This window comes from Lineus longissimus, chromosome 14 (assembly GCF_910592395.1).
Source record: "Lineus longissimus chromosome 14, tnLinLong1.2, whole genome shotgun sequence".
Lineage (NCBI taxonomy): Eukaryota > Metazoa > Nemertea > Pilidiophora > Heteronemertea > Lineidae > Lineus > Lineus longissimus.
The window spans coordinates 7,125,452-7,148,176 of NC_088321.1; the positions used below are offsets into that span (position 1 = coordinate 7,125,452).

Sequence of the window (22,725 nt, forward strand, 5' to 3'; positions counted from 1 at the left end):
TGAACTTTCTCATGTTCAATCGGTTGATACTCTTTTAATCAACATGACCATGTACCTGAAATTTGTTTAGGTACTGAAAAGAGTCTATATAATTCAGATTTATCAATAGTTTTTTATAATATTCCGGAAATTTTGTGCACAAATCAGCGGAAGTTGGTGCTCGTCTCATGTCATTTTAGAGCGAAAAATTTGTTTCCGTCGATCTCTACCACTGAAAAATCGCTTGCATAGCTTCGAATTTTTGTGAAAATAAGTATCTGAACTTGGTTTCAAATAGTCTAGAGAGTTACCTTTGTGGTGATACATATGGTATGTGATAAATATTTGTGGAATTTGTGAAATTCGGTTTTCAAACGTGCCGATGATGCAAGCGATCTCGCGTGAATTTTGCAAGTCCTGATATGTCGACCGGGTGTCAAAAATCACTCGCCTAAATTCAATTCAAAGATCGAAAATGACATCTGAACTTAGTTTCAAATAGCCTACGCAATTATCATTTCGTTGATATATAATGCATGCATGTAATAATTGATTAATCTACCTAAAACGCGCAATTAAAACGGCGAAAGATCGTGATAAACACTCTGGTGGCGGTCGCACTAAATAACGACCGGTAGGGCCCGGCGTGTGGCGGAGAAAAAAAGGTAGCGCCCGGAGGTTGAAACGGGATTTTTATGCACTTTTAACTGTATATATATGTTGTTTAGATGTATTTCTAACAGTTCTGTAACTTTTATGACCAAGCTTGCACCCAAAGTTGGTAAAATTGATGCTTGTTTATGGACTGCGCTAGCGACCGGAGAATTCGCCGTCGGCCATTTTGGGACGGTCAACAAATCTCGCCATTTACGTTTGTTTACAATTATTTTGAAAGTCACATTAGGCCTATGACATCGTAGTATGAATTCCACTGCAGTTTCCTTACGCAGCAATGCTCATGTTTTTGGTTGGCAATCCTGTACTGTCTGTACACTGCGCTGTGCAGGCTTAGAGTATAACTCAACAGGCCCTCATGATTCATTTGATGGACACCTTATTTGATAGTACCTCATCATTAAGTCCACTAGATCCTGTTCTGTTACATGATAGACAATTTTCAAAATGTAGTACACCACTCGCTCACGGCTCACATCACGTGGGCACGGTTGGCTGTTGAGTGTTATGGTTCAGTCTGTGAGACTAATTCAAAGAGGTTACACTTTTATTTTGAATTGGAAAACAACCCCCAGGACTGACTTTTCACTGAGTGATAAGTGTGCCCTTCGAAGGTTAAGTCTCTTTCTGGATTTGCTTCCATAGATGCCTTGTTCAGGATATCATCTGACCGATGCCTGATCAAGCACAGACTGTATCCGGTGGTGTACATTTCCCCGTCTATGTCACCCTTTTTTATTCAGTCAGTGTTAATTTCTCTTCTCTTTTTAGCTCACCTCTTAGCAGAGGTGAGCTTATCCCATACCGTGGCGTCCGTCGTCCGTCGTCGTCGTCGTCGTCGTCGTCGTCGTCCGTCGTCCGTTAGCAGGGCACGTTTCGTAACTGTTAGAGCTATTGAGTTGAAACTTGGTACACATGTACCCTTATGTAATGACACCTTGGAGACCAAGTTTCGGTCCGATTCATTTCATGGTTTGGCCACCAGGGGGCCAAACGTTAAAAGTGAAAATATGCAATATCTCCCTTAATAGTAGTCGGGAAATTTTGAAAAAAATATGGTAGGTACTTCTAGCAAAGGTGCATCATATATCCTCCGGGTTTTTGATTTGACCTCCTTTTCAAGGTCACAGAGGTCAAATGGTGTAAATTGGCCGTTAGGATGTAACGATGGCACGTTTCTAAACTGCAATGACTATTGATACCAAATTTGGTACACATTTACCCCTTAGTCAGGTGATCTCAGGGACCGAAGTTTGGTCCAATATGATTCACCACTTGACCACCAGGGGGCAAAATCCAAAAACCTTAAAAATGTGATTATTCCTTAACTTCTTGCCCGATTGCCACCAATTTGATATCATGGGTACATCTAACCACCATACAGTATATGTCACACAGGTTTTTAATTTGACCTTCTTGTCAAGGTCACAGTGGTCAAATGGCGTAAATTCGCTGTCAGGCCGTAACTATGGCACGTTTCTTAAGTGCAATGACTATTGATCACAAATTAAGTACACATGTACCCCTTGGTCAGGTGATCTTAGGTACCGAAGTTTGGTGCGATCTGATTTGCCGTTTGGCCTCCAGGGAGGGGGCCAAATCCTAAATTCTTCAAAATGCCATTATTCCCAGTAATGACTTGCCCGATTGGCACCAATTTTATATCATAGGTACATCTAATTCTAACAACCATTCAATGTGTCACCCGGGTCTTCTTTGATTTGACCTACTTTTCAAGGTCACAGAGGTCGAATGTACTGTAAATTGGCCATTTAGGGGAAATTGTAATTGCTTGGACCTACATCAAACCTAACACTACATGACACAATACCATGCTCTTTATCCATCTTTCCTCCACATGAGGTGAGCACAATGGCCCTGGCCATTTCATTTTACAGATTAACTGTTGTTGGTTATTGCAAGAGGAGTCGTTGGCACATTTCAAGTCCAGGAAAGCACTTGCTGTTCCCACATTCAGAGTAAGGTGTGCTTACTCGTTTTACTGCTTTCCATTCCTGGAGAGCGTTATCAAATATCTGCCGCAAGGCAACAAATATCTGCCGCAAGGCGCTTCAATATCTGCCGAAAGGCATCAAATATCTGCCGCACCAATAAAGTTCATTTTGTTAACCAACTCTTTATATTCTTCGTTGCCTCATAATAACGGTACCGACACACACTTGACCCTTGCCTTCACCTATCCATTTCAGCTGAGCGCCAGGCCCTTGGGCCTCTTGTTTTTTATTAATCATGGAAAAAAGTGTTGCCAGTCGTACAGTGAAAAATATTGCAATTTGCGTGCTCATCCGGTTGGTTCAAAATGGAAGCAGCAGCTCATCGTTTAGTTCAGCAATTGTACTACCAGAGTGATGTTCTTTAATTAAGAGCAAGAAGCTCAGGGGAAACGCCTCAACATGTACATGTATGTACGTCAATAAAGATCTAACGATAATGTGGTACAAAAAGCTCGTCCGACTTCTTATGTGTTAGAAAAAACCCGTTCGGTCGCTTTTGGGGATTAAAGAGATCCAGTTGTGACAGAAGTATTTATGAAGACTAGCTGAATGTGGTAAAAAATAACTAAATTGGTGATTACTTCTCATGCAGCTCATTGGCTACATAATCAACTGGTATACGGTAAAAAAAGCAACGGAAAAATGACAAGGAAAAAAAGCCCGTTGAAAAAGGCAACAAGTAATAAAGGCAACGGGCTTTTTTTCCATTGCTTTTTTACCTAGATTCTAAACAACTGCCTGAGGGGAACTCAAAAGTGCTAAAAGTTATAATTGGAAGCTCATACCCGCCTTCGGCTTTAGGCAGCAAGAGTGACTAGTCGCTAAATGTCAATTTTTTTACGAGATCCTTAAAGGAAACCTATATAGCCAAACACTTTAACAATCGGTATAAAGACCAAGCATGATATCGCACATTTCTTAATTCATAAAAAGCTGTACATTCGACTGATTGTCGGATGCCGTGGCATCTCCATGACATAGTCGAATCCTTGAGTTCCGAGGGGGTTTTCGCCTGAATTGGCGACCACTCCCGATGCGAATTGGTGACAACTCGCAAAACGGGAACTTGATCACTGATTACCTGCTTGTATTGGCAACTTCCCGAGATCTCACTAAGCCCTCTGGAGGGTGGGAGTTGGTGTGTTTATTGTGGGTTTAAAATCTGTACACGTGGAGGTCCTTCAAAGGATGTATGTATACATTTTATAGTTTGCTGTTACTGATCCCGAGAGATTCATCTTTTTACGACTTTGCTACTCTACCGATCTTTTATGTTTTATGAAATAAGACTTGATTTGGCACTTGTTGGTATTTGTGACCCGCTCTACCAAAACTAGGCGCTTGTCGCATCTGAACTTGACAGGTTGATACAGACTTGTTGTTCATTTCCCTATTGTAGACCTTTTGTGAAATCTATTACAAACTGATTTGGTCACATTTCACAAAAGGTCTGCAATAGGGAAATGAACAACGAGTCCGTATCAACCTGTCAAGTTCAGATGCGACAAGCGCCTAGTTTTGGTAGAGCGAGTCACATTTGTTTATCAATCTCAACTGAACTGGTGTTACTGATTGCACCAATTTATATATTGGACGATATATTTATTGCGACTCAATGCACTGGGGTTGCGTTTAGATGAAATGACCAAGGCCATTGTGCTCACCTCCCTCACAGGCGATTTATCAGATATGATAGAAAATACCGATTATACAATTTTAGCTACCTGGCAACCAGACCGAAATTCAGCCTGCGAGGTTTGATAATAGCTAGGGCTACATATATATATATGTATAATATATAACCAACTTCCATGTCAATAGCTCCAGTAGTTACGGAACGTGCCACCATCGGCCAATGAACGCTAGTCAACCCCTGTGAATTTGAAAAGTGAACATGTGTAATAAAATGTCATGTACCGTCATTATATGAACCTATGATAATAATTTAGAGATGATCTGGCCCTTAGGGAGATAGCAATTTTTGTGTTTTCGGGCATCGAATCGAACCGAAATTTAGTCTGCAAGGTGTCATTTTATAGTGGAACATATGCACGAAGTTTCAAGTTGATAAATCCAGTAGCTACAACGCGTGCCTTGCTAACGGACGACGACGATGACGACAAGCTCACAACCTCTCTTGATGACGGGTAATGTTCATATCAAATGCATTACTGAGACTTGTTGTGATCATTTAAAAAATGTTTGTATTAATTAGTGGATAACATAACATTGGTCCGACCAAGGCAAGTAATGCTGGTTTTGATAGTTTAAGTTTAGTCTATACTCGATTTGATAAAGAGGTACAGGAAGGTTTCATGTGGTTGATTGGATGCTGACTCTTGCCTGACGCAGGATACTTTCGCTGTTCTTCTTATGATTGACACTTAGACCTGGCTAGCTCATGCTGGTCTTCATTCGATCAACAATTACCGACATTCGCAATTGTTTCCGGATACCAAAACTTTGCCAAACTGGCAAGTCTGATTTACATAAATGCGTCAAAAGCAAGAGGGTTAGTCAGTGATAAACTGTTTGACGCTCCGACCCCAGCGCCACTTCAAGCCAACAAGTTACTAAACGCGCTTCCATTCATAACCACCGGAGTGGATTTTACCGGAGCCGTGTATGATCTGAAGGAAAATTCGGACGCCGAAAATAAAGCTTACACATGTATGTCTCTTAACCTCTGCGGTGACACGCGCCGCACTTATAACTTGTAAAAAAACATTTTATAAGCATTTGGCAAGTTTGCCGACAGGCGCTCCTTGTCGGAACGCATAATTTCAGGCAATGCATCGACATATCTAGCCGAAGCGGTCTAACTGCAGAAACTGTGTGAGTCTGAGGACATTATTCATATCTCACAAAACATCGCATGGCCCTGCAAATGGTTATACGACGTGTATATACGTCATATGGGCTGCAAAATATTCCTACGGAAGAAGAGACGATAGTCGACGAACGCCTTTTTATCTACGCATTTATGGATTAAGAGACACAACCACAATCTGACGCCGTCGCATCTATCATAAAAGGGATGTCACTTATCTCCCTACATCACTCGATAGATGACGATGAACAATTGGATCTTGCCTACGAGATCAAGTGGATGGATTAACAAAATCGTGCAGATATAACACCAAGTGTTGTGCCTCAAGGTCAAGGTTGTCTCTTCATTTATTTGATACCTGACTCGAGATCTCGATGATTGGTAAAATTAAACGTAACACAGTGGAATTGAAACAATAAAGTTCCTCGACACCACCGGATCATAGGAGAAAAAAGAAGCCATGCAGTGAATTAAGCTCTGAAGTTTACGTAGAATTTTAGAAATAACATCCTCTGTGGATGCTAAAGTTTCTAAAGTTTTCATTCTCACTATTTTATTCTTCGGAAGATCGGGCAGTCCAGTGAATCGGACACTTCCGCTCTCATTGGTTTTCATGTACGGCATGTTTTTCTTGGACACGAACACTCAAAAACTGCATCGACAAAAATATTTATAATATACTATTACTGAATATCGTCCAGACACCAAGCTTGTAAATATGGTTACATCTAATAAATGGATGCAGCCCAGGATGACTTCTTAAGTTGCGCTTTACAATATAACTTGGCTAATTGTTTCTTATCACACTTGACAAATCATTCATGCCATATTGCGGCGGCCGTAGTTACACCGATATTTTCGGAAATCTATTCCCCAACTGGTCAAAATTGGGCCGCTTTATTCATATATTTAGTATGTTAATTGGCTGGGTTATGCCACTTGCGTGCGCTTTTAAAATATCGCTTGTATTGGTAGTTTATCCGCTGTACATGCTAGGTAATATCAGTGTTTATTTTTTCATAGACCTCCGTCGGATGCACTGACCTTTATTCGTTCATTCTCAAATTGGAAAATCACCTTCACATCAGAAATAGCGGCCGACGTCACGGCCAAGTTCACCGCATAGCTTCATGAAAAAAAACCCTGCCCAGTTTGGCAATTTGACACCTGCGGACGAGTAACAATTGCTTTCAGTCAGCTGAGATCGCCGTTCACTAACACGACTATCGACCAAATCGAATATTGAAAAACTTAGGCCCCAATAAGCGGAACCACGTCATTAAAACTCACCTGCACACTCGTGAACTGACGTCGGTTTCGTTAAAAGAGATTTCAAGTGAAGTTCACATTGCAATCTCAGAACGGTTTGAGTCAAAGCGGTTCACGAGAAACACGTTACGAAGCGGTTTGCGTAGACTAGTTGGAAATTGGTTCGAAAATTTTACAGTGGGAGCACGTCAGACCGTTTTGATGTCTTAAATTGGTGTACAATGGCACTTTAAACCGGTTTGAGATTGCAGCGTGAACACGTCATATATGGCTCAGTCAAGTGGCAAACAATTCTACAATGATGTCAAGCTACCATCACCAAGTCAGTGCTATCAGCTTCATATCAGATAATTGTTCCTATGAGAATATATCGTTGACAACAGCCAGCACTTGGGATCTGCAATACTTGGTTAGTATTATTTGAGCAGGCACTGTCCATCACTCTCATACATAGTGCTCCGCCACCTGCCTTCGAACATGACAAAGACAATCGACTGGCTGATAGTTTTGATGACGCCTTTACTTACATCGAGCTGAAAGAAAGAATACAGATGTTGTATAATGTGTAAATTTTTTTGTAACGTTAGCTTTTTGGCCACAAATACGAGACTAGTTAATGTATAACGAAATCTCCGTTTCAACAATATTGATGTGTTTGGTCGGAATGCCTAATCCATAATTATTATGTAATGCTACATTCTTCTTATTGGGTCCCAAAATATTCTTGTTTCCGACATTCAGTAGATGCACTGGGCTATATTATGTTTACCAATGATAAATCCTATAGTTACTTTCAACGATATTTTAAGTGTATAACACCTTCATTCACTCAGTTGTTCTTATCACCTTGAACAGATGTTATCGTAAAACGGCCGTTCACTTTTTCTGTACAAAACTGTAATACTTATATATTTCTTATGATTGATATTTCCCCATCACTCTTATAATGTCATCTGTGCCTTCAATGATTACAATGATGACAAACTGAAGAGAGTTAATGATATCATTTGCGCCTCTGATCTGCTTACCTTATATCTCTGAAAGAGAGAATACAGAAGTTGTGACGTAAACTCCTCATATCGGAAGGCCATGACAATGTCATGTCATTTTAATGACATTGTCATGGCCTCCCGACTAGTGATTAGGCACTCTATTAAAGTTAAAACTTAAATAGAGTGAGCGGCTTTTTACCTCATATGTTTGTACTTCCCTTGTTTCATTATTAGCAAACCATACTTTTGAAACATTTTTGTCTTTTTAAAAATAGGTTTTTAGTATCAGAAGTAAGAAAGACATGATTTTTGTTAATCTCTGCCCTCAAAGGGTCAATGAATTCCTCGCGCGGGAATTTGCTTTCCCGCTCTCCGAAATGCAGTGTTGTTTTGCCGAGAAATGGGAGTCCGAAGCCTTACAAATGACGCATTTTCTCTCCCGATGTTTTAATTTTTCGAAGCGATGTTAAGAAAAGACGTTGAATGTACCCTTTGTATTATTAAAGTCGTCCACCATCGTGGTTGATTTGGGCTATATTCCTAGTATAGACTCTATAGCAACAAGGAAAACAATTTCTGTGTTGATGCATGGCTCCAGGCAGTGCATATATTCATGCATTTCTCCATATGTGGAGGATCTCCGGGCTCTGGGTAACTCGCGTCCAGTTAAAACATTGGAATAGCGTTTCAGTCAGTTTTTAAATCATGAATTTTATATGCAGTTGGGTGGTGGAAACTACTAGAAACTGTAATAATTAAAGGTGACTCGAAGTAAAAAAATTGGTAAAATTACCCTAACAATGCCATTGGTAATTTAAGAGTCAAAACGCAATACTTAATAAATTTACCATATAGAAATGATTTAACACACAAAATATGCAATATCGATGTGGTGAGTTTTTGCTTAAAATTCCATTCATCTTGCATTAAGACTGTTTGTTCGATAAACCAAAAATTCAAATGCAAATACACACTAACACATTGGTCAATGAAAGCTCTGACATGTCGGAGGTTTTGATTTGGTGATTTCATCTTAGACCTGAAGCCGAAAACGGATACATTTGGCACCAAATGTTGACATACCAATAATGGAACATTACAAAAGTAAGCAATATGTGACGATTGGTTACAAGAATACTTTTGTTTTTTTTATAAAGATGAAACGAAACGCACGCCAAAAATAAATCTAACTTACGGTAACTTCATGTTTATGTTAACCAGCATATTAACTCCGGAAAAGAATGACGGCCTTCTGCCCTAAAAGCTCCTCATGATTGTTCCAAGTGGGTCTTTTAGACTTGCCACACCGAATATATTTTCAATACCTCTCCTAATATGCACTTGACAGATAAAAACACACTCGCGCCTAACTGATAGGTCTGGATCCTCCAACCTTGTCTCAGCGCTCCATTTTCAACTCTGAAATGCCGGTAAATCGCGTGTTTTTCACTAAATATTATTGAAAATATCGTCGCTCCCTCCGTGTCTCGCAAGGAACGTCGAAGTCGAAGTTCGAGAGCGGGATTTTTTGACAACCTGCCTCCCCCCTCCCCCCGGAAATAATCCTGGCGTAAACCCTGCTTGTGAGCATTTGTTACCAGCAATAGTAGCATGCTGGGGTATACATATGGAAAAATCCGTTGCGAGCTTTGCTGGCGGTTACCTTGCGAGCATGCTGGGGTATAAATGTGACGGCTCCAGTCAAGCTCGATTATTTTTCGTTCTTAATAAATGTTTGTACGAGCTGGTTTCCCCGATCGCGTTTCCGACAATTTCTTGGCGAACTCTATGTAAGCCCTGCGCTGTTAATTTTTGTATGTGGTTGTGTGTGTGTTTCCTCTCCGGGGAATGTATCGTGCAAGTAAATCGAACCAGTGTATTATTACGCTCTCATTTGCTTATAGAAATCGTTTCGGTGGCGTTTGGGAGCGAAACGATGCCATTGTATTGGAAGTGATACCTCAGTTTGTCGTTTACCACATGAAGTCAATAAATGGCCAAAAGTTCATTGCATAATCTTAATCAGGCTAAAGTTGGACCTGACATTTGCGGCTTATCCAATTATTAAATAGATATTTGACTAATAGGTCTCGCGGTATGATTTATTGCCTCACTTTCTCTTTTCAGACAAAGACGATTTTTCGCCTGGGCCAGAATAAGGAATAAAGATGCGGTGGATACTAAATTGCAGCCCAAAACAATTTACGGTAGCGCAGCTTCTTTTCCGGGGCACCTGCCTTAGTGAAGCTTTGTCTTCACGTGGGTTCCGAGGCTGAGTTTTCTGTCTTTCCCTGCCATACCGGTATATTTTGTGAACGGCATTACCACGGTACTACATTACTACTTGCTACCGAATTAACTCTTGAGCCCCCATTGTGTATGTCGCCTTCCTATCTGCTTCGGTATGAGCAACGTTTGAAAGACAAGAAACTCAGTCCTCAGCCCACGTAATCGTATGGTGTCGATTACAATAATTCATTTTCTTATATGGTTCTCCCGACTGTCTCAGTTCTCATTTTGAAGAAAAAAAGGAAAAAAGGGAAGTTTTCGCACCAAGATCTTAAATCTATGCGCTTCTTTTCTCCGCGTTTTGAAAGGTTTTTGGTATTTTTTTTATATTTGAGGAGATCTCGGGTGAATAAGGAAACTATTTGCATGCCACACGGTTATCTATAGTGTAAGATTGTCCAATCACTCCTTGCGAGACGATAGCTTTCGCCGAGGATGTGTCTTATCCTAATGATAAACCGAAGAAATGAATGTGATATGTTGGCGTTAATTATTTTCAAAGATACAAACAGTTCGAACAATTTATCTTTGCATTACAATGCTTTAAATGAAAGCCATTCCAGTACAGTGCGGAGCCCAGTGGTCGAATCGTGCTGCAACTTTGTCGTCCGAATCTTCTCTGTACTGATCTCTGGTCGCCCTCACACGGTGTCTGCAGAGAATGCCTCGCTTTTATTCGTGAACTGGCCAGGGGGTAATGAATATATTCAGTAGAAGATCAGAATGCGCATCAGGCCGGGGGGGGGGGGGAGAGTCACGGTCACTGCATGAATTATCGTAATTTTTCTGGTCCCACATTACCCCCTGGTTATGGCTCAGGCTTCCACTCGTTGTCCGATTCATCTTTCAATGGTTGGTTGTACATCAGTCTCTCAATTTTGAAATTTTCTGTCGAGGGGGTCATCCATCTCTCCCGCCTATATTACTATGACTGCTTTGATTGTGTTTGGGAACCACATATGTCGTCCACGTGAAAACAACGCTTGGTTGTAGCATCGGCCCGATAATACTGTCTTTCATCGTGACATTCTGTAGTGAGGTCCGATCCAAGAGTACTGGCAAAAGCTGTTGAAAAGGTCCCTACAATTGAGCATATAATATGTTTAACATCATTATAAAGATGTCTAGTCAGCAGGACAACTTTAACAAGTTAGGAATCTATGAGTTTGTGCTTATTTGCGGACAGGATCGACTGGCACCTGATAATGCATCGTTCAAACATGACCCATGAGCGCAATCGGTTTTTCGTGTGATCGCAACAGGACACCTTCCAAGGTATTCAGTAAATCAGAACCTTTGCCAAAGTATTAGTACAGAACGTTTCCTGAAAATTGACTAGACGGAAGTTGGTCGATTACTTCTCCGGACGCAGAACCGCATGATCACCGATGAAGTATCTTGGGCACTCATGGCTTCTGTCTTGATACTGGGTATGTTTTGTCCTAGTTGGTCCATAAAGCAGCAGAAGCACTTGTTCTCCTACAATGCCAGTCAACCAAGCTACCGAGTGACAAGCAGCAGCTGTCGATCATCCACCACCAAGTCGTCTAGGTTCAGACAGAGGAAGTTTTAGAAGCTGAAATGGTGAAAACTAAACAGATTGCTGAGCAACAGATACAGGAGGCTAGGATTCAAGCCGAAATAGCTTGAAAGGAGATCCACATTAGCATGAAGATGCGGCGCCGATTGGTAGACTTGAGAGCAGAGATGTGCGCTGTGCAGTGATACTCTGAAGACGATCCAGAAGAAGAACAGTTGACAGAAGCCGCTCGCCGAACAGGCATCATTGCCTTGTATCAACCCAATTTGGCAAGCCCGGCTTGAATTACCTAGCCCGGTGTAAAAGTAAAAAGTGTCCCCCCTAGAAAAAGTGTCCGGGCCTATTGTATTCTGACAGATTATGGCATATGGTTCTATAGAGGCAATGACCGTCAATAGCTCAGCGCATAATAGAATCCTTTGTTCCCGGACAGTTTATCCTAGGACATTTTAAACTTCTACACCGGCTTGAATTGCCAAACAGGTAAAATATTCTACTTTGTTTTGCGAGCCAGAGACTTTACAACACATTAGCCAACATTAGAGCTGTGACGTCATATTTGAATTAATATGCGCATAATTAACAATGGCTGATTTCTCGCTCTCGATTCAATTTCTTTTACTAAACTGTTGTTCTTGTCAAAAATCGACGGACAGGAATATACCCGTGTGTGTTATTTAAAGTAAGCGTAATGATTGCATTGGGTACATTGCTAAGGTCATTCGCTATAACTCCATTAGTGTTGTTGACGGCTTTGCCATTGAATGGTAATGAGCTCTTCAACGACAATACATATTAATGAGTTCGGCTCTCCATTCAGGGTAAAAAAGTCGGTGTTTGGTAAGCCAGGCTTGTCAATGGTCACTTCCTTGAGAGAATGGGCAGATGAAGATTTTGGGGTGTAAAATCATATTCAATTCGGTCCAATTGTCGCCGAAAACAGATATGTTCAACCAGATAAGGGCGAGAAACCAAACCCGTTGCATCCCTGCACTGGTGAACTTACTCAGGATATGAGCGGTAAGCTTACGAAAGAAAGTCCAGAAGTCGTGCAGAGATCCACCAAATCAGCTGACATTGATGTGAAACAAGGGCTGCCACGTCTGTTGGTGAAGTTCAACGGGACTGGTCCATGCATACCCAAGGGATGATGCGAGATTTCATCTTACTGCAAGGCACTGATGAAAGGGTTGCTTTTCAATCAAATCCACGCTGAATAACGTTGCAAAACCAGTTTCAGTCACAGTTTCATACATTGGAAGCTCAAGCATGTCAAGCTACAGTGGGTGAACCGTGGTGTCCATACACAAGACCTAGTTAACCACCATCGCCATGATATTCAGGGTCATGTTCATTCTAGACCAAGAAATGTATTATGTCAGAGTGCTCCAGCCGTCATTCATCACTCGAGCCAAGGTCATCAGAATTTAGGTCAAGGACATTTGGGAGAGAGAGACGGTTCAATTCACATGTTCAGAGCCTTCCAGTCACTCCTCAGTATTAAAGCGAGGGGCATCATAATCCTGGTCATGGTCATCCCATCTTTAGCCATTCCTTGTCCACCTGGAGGCTCTTCAGCGCGCCTTGAGCTGCCAAAGTCAGAGATAAAGGGTTTCGATGGAGACCCCTTGATCATGCCAGGATTATGATGGCGTTTTAGCAGAATGTTGAGACAAGAACATGTGACCCAGGGGAACTGTTCCAGCTTCTACGAAAACATTGCCATGGAAGGGCCAGCAATGCCATTGCGAAATATGACATGCTTTTTTCAGACCAGAGGCTAAGCACGACATTTGGTTAAACTTCGGGCAACCGCATCTGATGACGATGGAATTTAAAAAAAAGCTGAATTCACAGGACGACATTAACTATGGTGACAGGCATGAAATGAGAAGGTACACCGAGTTGTTGGAAACCACGTGTCTGTCTCTCCGTAGCATTAACAAATAGAAGAGATTGGATCATCAGACTCCTTTTTGGACGCCGTTGCCAAGTTGCCGATGCAGGATCGTCGTGCTTGGCTGAGAGAGACCGCTTCGATCCGTGAAGAGTCGAAGAAAGTCAGTTTCGCCGATGCCTTTGATTTTGTCAAGAGACTCTTGCGAGAAGTGAATGATACTAAATTTGCAGCGTGAAGCATGGAGCGAGACAAACCACCAGCTTTGAAGGCGTACTTCATATCGAAGACAAAGACTGCTGATGCGACTAATTAAGGTGCATTCAATGCGCATGCAGTGACGGTCCGGAGCACTGTATTTGATAGTGTTCTACCATCCGGAAACTTCCATGGAAACAGAGGCAGGAAAAGTCAAAGGAAAAGGGCTGTGTTGCAACTGTCTAAATGCTGATGAAAAAATCAGTCACAAAAACTCAGCCAAGAAAGGCCCTTCACCGAGGGAATGTACGATGACAGGATGCAGGTCAACATCGAAACACCATACCCTTCTAATTTTTGATTATGACGATTAAGAAAAGGGCGGCAGCCCGACCAGCTCCATGACAATCAACAGCAATTTCTGCTGAGAGAAGCAGATAACAGGGTGTACTTCCTTGCCTTTCCAGTCATTATCAGGTCTCTAATCACTGGAAAAGAGATGAAAACCTTGACAGGGATGGACTCCTACTCCAGCGTCTGTCTTTGCGAAGAAGACGTTTTGCAAGAACTGTCAGTCAAACAGGATAATAAGCGAGTTGAGTTGAAGACATTGAACGGAGTGAGTGCAGGCGAAATCATTACGTTCCGCCTCAGCATTTCAGGATTAGATGGCAACAGCTGGTTTGAGATTGCAGAACTTTTCTCATGGGAGAAATTGCCCATTGGGAACAAACATTTGCCAACCAAGTAAACATGGTCAAATTACGAGCATCTCAGATATCTATCGGTCGCAGACACTCCAGTTGGAAAGCTGAAGGTGTTGATTGAAGGCAACATCCCATCTGCCTACAAGCAACTTGAATGGAGAGAAGGACCGTGACCGGACCAGCCCATCGCTGTAAGTTTCCCATGGGACTGGACACTGCTTTGAAGTCCCACTGAATGTAATCATGTCTCTGTAAAAGAACAAGAGATCAGCGAGATGCTCATGAGCTAGATTAGCTGAACTTGATCGAGTTGGGACCAAGTATCATTTCGACAAGCCAACCTCAGCAAAAGATGTGATGCGAATGAGATTCTAACTGACATCCCCAGCAAAAGAGAGCTGGCGCTAAAAAGACTTGAGGGAATCAGGACAAAGCTGAAGAAAAGAAGATTGGTGAAAGAAAAACTGACAGAATACGATGGCAATTGTGAACTCTTCAGAAAATACAGAGAGAATGGCTATGCTGATGAGATAGCGACCAATGTGCCTGTACAATACGTGCCCTTTCACCATGTGTATCACCCAGCAAAACCTGGAAAAATGAGGATCGTGTGGGACGCTGCCACACGCCATGAGGATATACCTGCTTTAATGACCATGTTTATGCAGGAGCAGAAAGCATGAATTCGCTGCTTGGTGACTTGATAAGGTTCATGGACTTGAGGAGAAGTAGCTTCCAAGTTGACATCAATGCGATGTATAATCAGATTTACATCAGGAGGCAACATCGGAATCTGATGACGAGGTTTCTGTAGTTCAAAGATGATGAATTGGATGCAGTGCCTAAAGAGTACCAGCTCCTCAACAATTATTTTGGTGGTACACATGCTCCTGCGATGGCAGGTTATGCAGTATAAGCGACATTTTTGGACAACAAGGACGATTTCCACCCAGAACAATCCATACAGGACTTCATAACACATACGTTGTTGATGTTTCGAAGTCTTAAGAGCCAAGGCTGGCAGTCCAAGTTGTCTCAGAAATTTTTGACCTATTCACAATCAAAAGAGGTGGATTCGAGCTGGCCAAGTTTGTCACATCTTAGACAAAGATCTTCTGCTGCTGCTAGATGATCCAAAACTCCAGGCGGCATCAAGAGTGTGAGTCGATATGGGACATGAATACAATAGCAGGGGAAGAGGTGGCAGAGGACGGCGTGGATGTCGGCGTACCAACCCCTCACTTCCAAGTGTCTTGAGGTTAAGGGATCACTCCCTTGACAATTGCAGTGGTTCGGATGCTGACTCCGATGATGGTTTTAAAGTTCCCAGTTATGAACAGAAATGGTTGCGTAGACGTGAAAACTCGAGTCAAAAGGTGATCACCGGCAAATCTGGTAGCTGTGGTTTCAAGGGTGCCCCGGAGCCGGACAGAGATTTGTTCTTCTTTGAGTCGATCATTCAACTCTTACTGAGGACCTTGAGAGTCATCTCAAAAATAAGAATTTTGAGATTCGCAAGCTTGCGATTGTGTCTCATGAGGAAGCCCAGTTCAGATCCTTTCGATTAACTGTGTCAAAGTCACAGTTTGGCAGGCTGTTTGATGAGAGCTTTGGCCAGAGGGTGTGCGCATTAGAAAATTCAATACCCCGCGATCGCAGCTCGGAGGATAACGACAGTAGTAATCAGTGATGGCTAGTTACGGTACTTTTGTGAACGTTAAACTGCTCTTCACCTGGTTGTCAATCATGAGCCTGTTGAATATCACAACATACAATAGTAACAGACTAGGGCCCTGTAGAAAGGAGGACATGACCGTATATAGTGACTTTATTCTTTTTCCAGAACACTGGCAATATGTTGAGCAGCTCAATAAACTGAGCGCTGACTTAGGACATAACATGAACATTCATGGTGTTTCTGGTATGGATAAGGAATCTTTGTTGGTTGGCAGACCACATGGGGGTGTCGCAATCGCCTGGAACGCGAGTTTAGGCGCTGTTGTAAAACCTGTGCAGTGGGAATCCAAACGAGTGTGTGCTGCTCAGGTCAAAAACTTGAGTCTTCATCCTGATCAGAGTGAAATTCTTTTGGTAAATGTTTATAAGCCGAACAACAGTGGTCAGCAGAATATTGGAGATTTTAACGGGGTGTTGCAAGAAATCACAGCCATTCTTGAAAGTAATCAAGCTACTGATATAATTATTGGAGGGGACTGGAATACTGACTTTAGCAGAGCTGACTCGGCTCATACTCGGGCCTTACTTGATTTCATTGAAAGGGAGAGCCTGGTCAGTGGACAGGTACCCAATACCTGTAATGCTGAATACACTTTTGAGAGTAACATAACGGGTGAAAGACCACTAACTGATCATTTAAATGTTTCGGAAAGTGTGTTTAACTAGAACTGAGATTTCACCGGCACTCCAGAGCTGTGTATCACTTGGCCGTGAGACGGATCAAAAGGGAACAAGATAGAGTTGCTGCTGAAAAATTGGCTAATTCTCTAAGGGGTAAAAACAATAAAGAATTTTGGAAACATGTCAAAAAGATCAAAGATTGGGGTGGTGTAATTAATGCTGAGTTCAGTGGATCGAGGGTAAGGAGGATATTTATGAAGTGTTTGCTGACAAATTCAAAATTGTGTATAATTCCGTGCCTTATTAAAATGTTGATATGAATAATTTAAAGGAGTCAATGAGTGAAAACATCCTGTTAAAGTGTTGTGAGGGTCGGTGTAATAAAAACCACTGGGTTGGCGTTGAGGATGTGAGCCTGGGTATCAGGAAGCTTGTAAGAGGGGGAAGAAGGATAGTTCCCCTCACATTCAGTCAGATCATTTTATTCATGGAGGTCATAAATCAAATTATGTTATCCTTGCTTCTAAGCTCAATGGTCTCGCATGGATATTATGGCATGATATATGTTGCAATATTCAATAAAAATATTTTTCATGCAATATTGATATTTGTTCATTCATCGTTTCATTTTTGATGCAATGTTACACTTTTTTATGCAATGTTAAAATTTCCATTCAATGTGTGTTCATATTTGATGCAATGTTACATTTCTTTCTGCAATGTTTACTCGATAATTGTTCATTCAATATTTCATATTTGATGCAATAATTCACTTTTTTCATGCAATAATGCTCAAATTTTCATTCGATAGTTGCCCTGATAATTAATCATTCAATGTTTCGTATTCGTTTCAATGTTTCACTTTTTTATGCAATAACGATTTCTAAATTTCATAAAATGATCATGTAATATTTGGCAATTATTCATTCAATGTTGGCGGAAACTTTTTCATTCAATATTTTGCGAAAATATTTATGCGAAAACTGCATTGTGGGTAATATTAGAAACGCGGACGCTGATTGGCTAATCTCGTGACAGGGAATAAGACAGACATACCAAAAGCTCCATTGTTGTGTACATGCTGTCAATGGCTGTATACAATTGTGATTATCGTGACATCCTCCCTCCAAGCTCGTATCAAACGACTTTGGAAAAAGTTGTGTACAATGTGCTAGTGGTATTGTAATCCTTATGAAAATAACTGAAAGAACACAGCTCTTAGACAGGGCTCAAAGTTCAATTTTTTACTTAGGAGCACACAGCTCCTTACCTCCAAATTTTAGGAGCTGAGTTGCAATATTTAGGAGCTGAATTTTCAGATAATCGATGACGATAATCTTTGTGTGGTATGCCATCAGGTAGGCTTACTTGACCTACAGCTCTTGCTGGTCTAGTACTGTATAAGAAAACAAAAGAGACAGCATTATCGCACCGGTAGCCAGTGAATTCTACTAAAACAAATTGTGTTTTTCTCAGGATCAAAATCAGCTGAGACATCCCCTGGACATAACAACGATAGATTACACTATGCAAGGAAGGTTCAACTGTACTGTACTACAGCAGCTGTACTACAGGGTCTTCCCTGGGATTTCAATGAACAACCATGTCGGATTTTCGCTTGGGTGCGCGTGCGGCAAAATTTTTTTTTAAAAAAAGATTTTTTTTGCTTCAAATTAAGGTATTCTGACCCCTTTTTCTGTCTTCTGGGGCCCCAGGCATATTTTGCATTCTGATGGTGACATAACAGTCACTCAGAACGTACGTCCTTATCCACAATTAAAAAAAAAAATTAAATTAAAAAATTTTTTTTTGAGGATGTCGGACCAAGTGGCGCCCTCTTTAATAGTGACAAGCCGACATGGTTAAAACAGCGAGGTAGCCTCTGCCCTAAAGGGACACTTCACTCATTTGGAAATTTAGAAATATCCTTAATACATTCAAATTAATTGATATCTGCAATATTAGGCGTCAGATTTTTTTTACATCAGCGAACAAAAATTCAAATTTTTTCAATGAGTGGAGTCTCCCTTTAACAGCATCAGCAATTATTAAAAGTCTGCCTTATTTTTCAAACGAGACTAATCATTTTTATTTACCTCAGTTGAGAAGTAATAGGAGTAAGTGAAACAAACGCCGGCCCGTTACGGGTAAGTTTAGTGTAAAACATTTCGGCGGGAAATCCTGACGACCACATGCTACCACGCCCTGGTGACATCTTTCCATGTGACAAATCAAACTCTACTAGGCCAATTTTATCTGCATAGTTAATATCATATGTTCTTGGCCTAATTCAAGGAATACATGTTTGGAAGGGACCCGGGAGAAGCTGAGATTGATGCGCCGACAATTCAAAAACATTACGTCAATCAATGACGGGACGGGGTCATCTCAGTGCAACTCGACTCTGCTCAGTTGTAGTCCAGCTCACGTCACATATCAGATGGGCATGCAATACAAGAGATAAATGAATGACTAATCAAGAAATACTCAGGGTAAATGCTACTACTGTTGCACACTAACCATGGCAAAAACGAAAGCTTTCGCTGCTGGGGCTTGCGCTGGCGATCGTCACCAGTGGCCATTGTGTTGACAGCCTCAGGGAGTGGATGAATTATGTTAATGAGTTATGTTACCTTTCAATTCCGTGCCGTGGCGCTGTAGTGCTGCGTGCTCCGTCTTGGGCGTTATCGACGATGATCGGATTGAGCGGGAAGCGATTTATGTGGGGTCTACAATCCAAAATCAAAAACGATCGCGCGCCACACCATTTTCAATAATTTGTTCGCAATCTACGGAATACGATCGCTATTGTTTGAATCACTCGCAGACTTGTAAAATGGGTGATTTGGGAGTTCAGTCGCATGTTGTCAAAACAATTCGCAAAAACTGTAAAAAATCAATTCGCAGGTGTGCGAGTACGGGGACATTTCTGGTCGCATTATGAAATTTCTTGTCGCATATGCGACCATTTAGGCGCGAACTGTGAGCGCTGTTAGATAAAAACACAACTTGACGCAAGGGCCCAAAGCGCCGCGTAGCGGCAAAAAAGCGAAGCTGGCGAAACATTTATAACGGGTCACCGTCACTTATTATTGGACTTATAGCGCATTTACGGGGTTGCAACTATTTTGCTTTATAGTGTCACCAGGAAAGAAAAGCATGCGACCTAACGCCGATCTATTTGTATAAAGTGATAATTGGAAGGTATATAGTAGGAATATCAATAAAATAATCATTCCATGTCGTCTTTGGAGGGCATTTTTGATTTTAAAAAATATATGTGTACGTCACCGGAGTCTCTGCAATGATAATTTTATCACAGCAGTCTCGCGCAAGTAGAAGTTCTTTACCTAAAGTTCTTCACTTATTAGTCTCAATGTCTGGCGCAAAGCCAGACGTTTTCCATTACGATTTCACTACGATGTTTGACAAGAAGGAGCAGTGCGCGAGATATGCTAATGAGCAGACTTCCCTCGCTTGAGTTTCGGAAGAATGTTCCATATCGCGCTAAGCTGACCACTGCTGACCATGACAGGCGTGCATTGGACTGGTACAGGTTGGAACTGATCATTGAATATGCTGGTGGTGACGCTTTCTGATGAGAAGTTGGTCGTGACTGATGCAGTATCCTTGGACTTGTCCACACCATCGTTTAATCATTGCTTTTTGAGCTGCCTTGATTCTGTACTTACCCAAATACTGAGACCAAATTAATGCCTGTTGACTGTGCTTTAAGAGAGACTGGCGCCATGCCTAGTCTCTCTTAAAGCACAGTCAACAGACACCAACCCCCTCAGACTCAGAAACCACAAACGCCCAACCCTTCCTGCTACCTTAATACTTCTGGATTATTGGATTTATGCTGTTGACTAATAAGTACCATTTCCTTTCTTTTCAATGCAGACTGTTAATGAAGCCATTGCCAACTTAAACCAACTGCAACCTGAACAATCAAAGACTAAGAGTGATGATGACTCCAAGTGCTATGATAGTGACCCTCAGATTGATTTCGAGGTGCCTGCCATGCCTGCCCCCGTAGCGCCCAGTCCCAAATTAACAAGCATTCGACTAACTAGGTCTGAAAGTGAGTTTTTTTTCCTTCAATATCCTAAACTGAGTTTTTCTTCAATATCCTAAACTGGGTGTACCCAAGTACTTCCTATGATGCTGTGATGTGCAATGCCACGTGACAAAAATGTTGACATTCATTGGAACCCATTTATCTATTGACCCACTCTTCTTGCAGTTTATGTTGTCAGCATTCCTCCAGCAGAAATGGTTTCGAGGGGACATCAAGTCCGGATGCCATATCGGTCAAAGGAAACGCAGACCACTAATTTTCAACCTGACCTCACCCACACTTCAGTGTCGATCATGGAGGTACCAAGTACGCCTGAAGCTGCATCTACCCCTCAGCCAAAATACAAGAGGAAGCGTTCTGATTCAGGTAACGATGAGGAGACTGAGCCCTTGGCAAAGCATTCTTTGTCATTTGTGGATGATGAAACCAAGGACCCCTCTTTGAATCCAAATATGTCTTTGGAAAGTTTTGCATCTACTAGGTATGTTTCATAGCACGATGTGCAAGGTTTGCAGTAGGCCTGAATAAGTTGCATTTAAACCTTTGTCATAGAGCAAGAGGAATGTAGTACCTTGTTGGAAAGGGTTTGAGTTTTCATACTAGTAAATGTAAATTATGTCAACAGATCTTTAGTATCTAAAGAGATACTTATTTTTCTTAAATCCATTTCAGTGATGCCAACAATAAGCGAGCATCCTCATCCCTGACCGAGGGCATGTGTGCAGTTTCAGTGTCCAAGCTTTTGGAGCTGTTCCACATCTGCTACAACTGCGGCTCAATGGTGACCATCACACAGTCATGCTTGTCATGTGATGGTATCTGGAAATGGCAGAGCCAGGAAATGATTGGAACGGTATATGCTGGTAACATCGGCCTATCGATGGCAATTCTTGCAGCGGGTGCTATTCCAAGCAAAGTGATAAGAGTCCTGCAATTCTGGGGCATTCGAAGCATTTCCTCCGGAACATATTTTCGACACCAGTCAAAGTACCTGAACCAGGCAGTACGTAATGTTTGGGAGGAGGAGACCATCAAGGCACTGGCAGCTGTAGAGGACGTGGCCAAACTCTCCGGTGATGGAAGGTGCGATTCGCCCGGCCATTGTGCGAAGTATGGCTCTTACAAATTACATGACACAGGGAGAAACGCCATTGTCATGACACAACTTGTTCAGGTAAAAACTACAATTTGGCTCTCGTTGCTATTATGGCATATCTTTCCAGTAAGCCTGTTTCTGCCATCATTCACTGAGGCAGTATCCTGAAGTCATATTTGTATTACAACAACATTCATATCACTTCAGTTTTTCATGTGCCTCATTATTTTGCAGTCCACTGAGGTTAAGAACTCCTACCACATGGAGCTGGAGGGCCTGTCCCGATGTGTCGATGAAGTGAAATCATACGTCCCACATGTTAAGATAGAATTAACAACTGATGGCCACAAATCAGTGGAGAAGTGGTTGAGAGAGGAACAATCGGACACCATAAGGCATTATTTTGATGTGTGGCATGTTGCTAAAGGTGAGTACCACTATCAGTGCTGTGATATGCACACACTGACTTAGTGTCTCAACAAATATAATCTTGTTTCTCATTTCCCTATTCCGTCGGTTCTCATGTTAACTCTTTTGGATGTGGCATTGAGAAAAGATCAACAAGATTCCAGTCGTCAATCTTTACTTTTAGGTAACTTCGATTAACTTATGAATTTTATAGTATACAGTGCGTCCGGAGAAAAACTACCCACAGAAAAATGATAAAGTATTTGGGGTTTTTTTTTCCGGACGCACTGTATAAGTTATCTCTATCGCAAAATTGTGTCTAGTTCATTTAGTTAAACCATGCGACACTCCTGTCTGTCATCTAGGAAAGTTCATATTATACAATACTATA

General features: G+C 41.6%; 2 protein-coding genes across 14 annotated transcripts in view; one reads left to right on the top strand and one right to left on the bottom strand.

Moving 5' to 3' along the window:
- Positions 1–7,859, bottom strand: part of LOC135499226 (uncharacterized) — a 64,303-nt gene extending 56,444 nt beyond the window's left edge. Inside the window, exons 1-2 of the mRNA XM_064789887.1 lie at positions 7,797–7,859; positions 7,296–7,301 (exon numbers count right to left, since the gene is read on the bottom strand). Coding sequence (XP_064645957.1) covers positions 7,296–7,301; positions 7,797–7,859 — 69 coding nt within the window. The remainder of the gene's footprint in view (positions 1–7,295; positions 7,302–7,796) is intronic.
- LOC135498617 (uncharacterized) overlaps positions 1–22,725 on the top strand; it is a 138,978-nt gene that overhangs the window by 101,366 nt on the left and 14,887 nt on the right. For 8 of the 13 annotated variants that reach the window (XM_064788958.1, XM_064788956.1, XM_064788959.1 and 5 more), the window contains exons 2-6: positions 9,888–9,967; positions 20,653–20,833; positions 20,996–21,196; positions 21,503–22,004; positions 22,161–22,353. In XM_064788958.1, coding sequence (XP_064645028.1) covers positions 21,546–22,004; positions 22,161–22,353 — 652 coding nt within the window. In that variant the 5' untranslated portion in view covers positions 9,888–9,967; positions 20,653–20,833; positions 20,996–21,196; positions 21,503–21,545. Of the gene's footprint in view, positions 1–9,887; positions 9,968–17,922; positions 18,108–20,652; positions 20,834–20,995; positions 21,312–21,502; positions 22,005–22,160; positions 22,354–22,725 lie in introns of those variants that run through there. The other 5 variants (XM_064788967.1, XM_064788968.1, XM_064788965.1 and 2 more) reach the window with 3 other exon arrangements.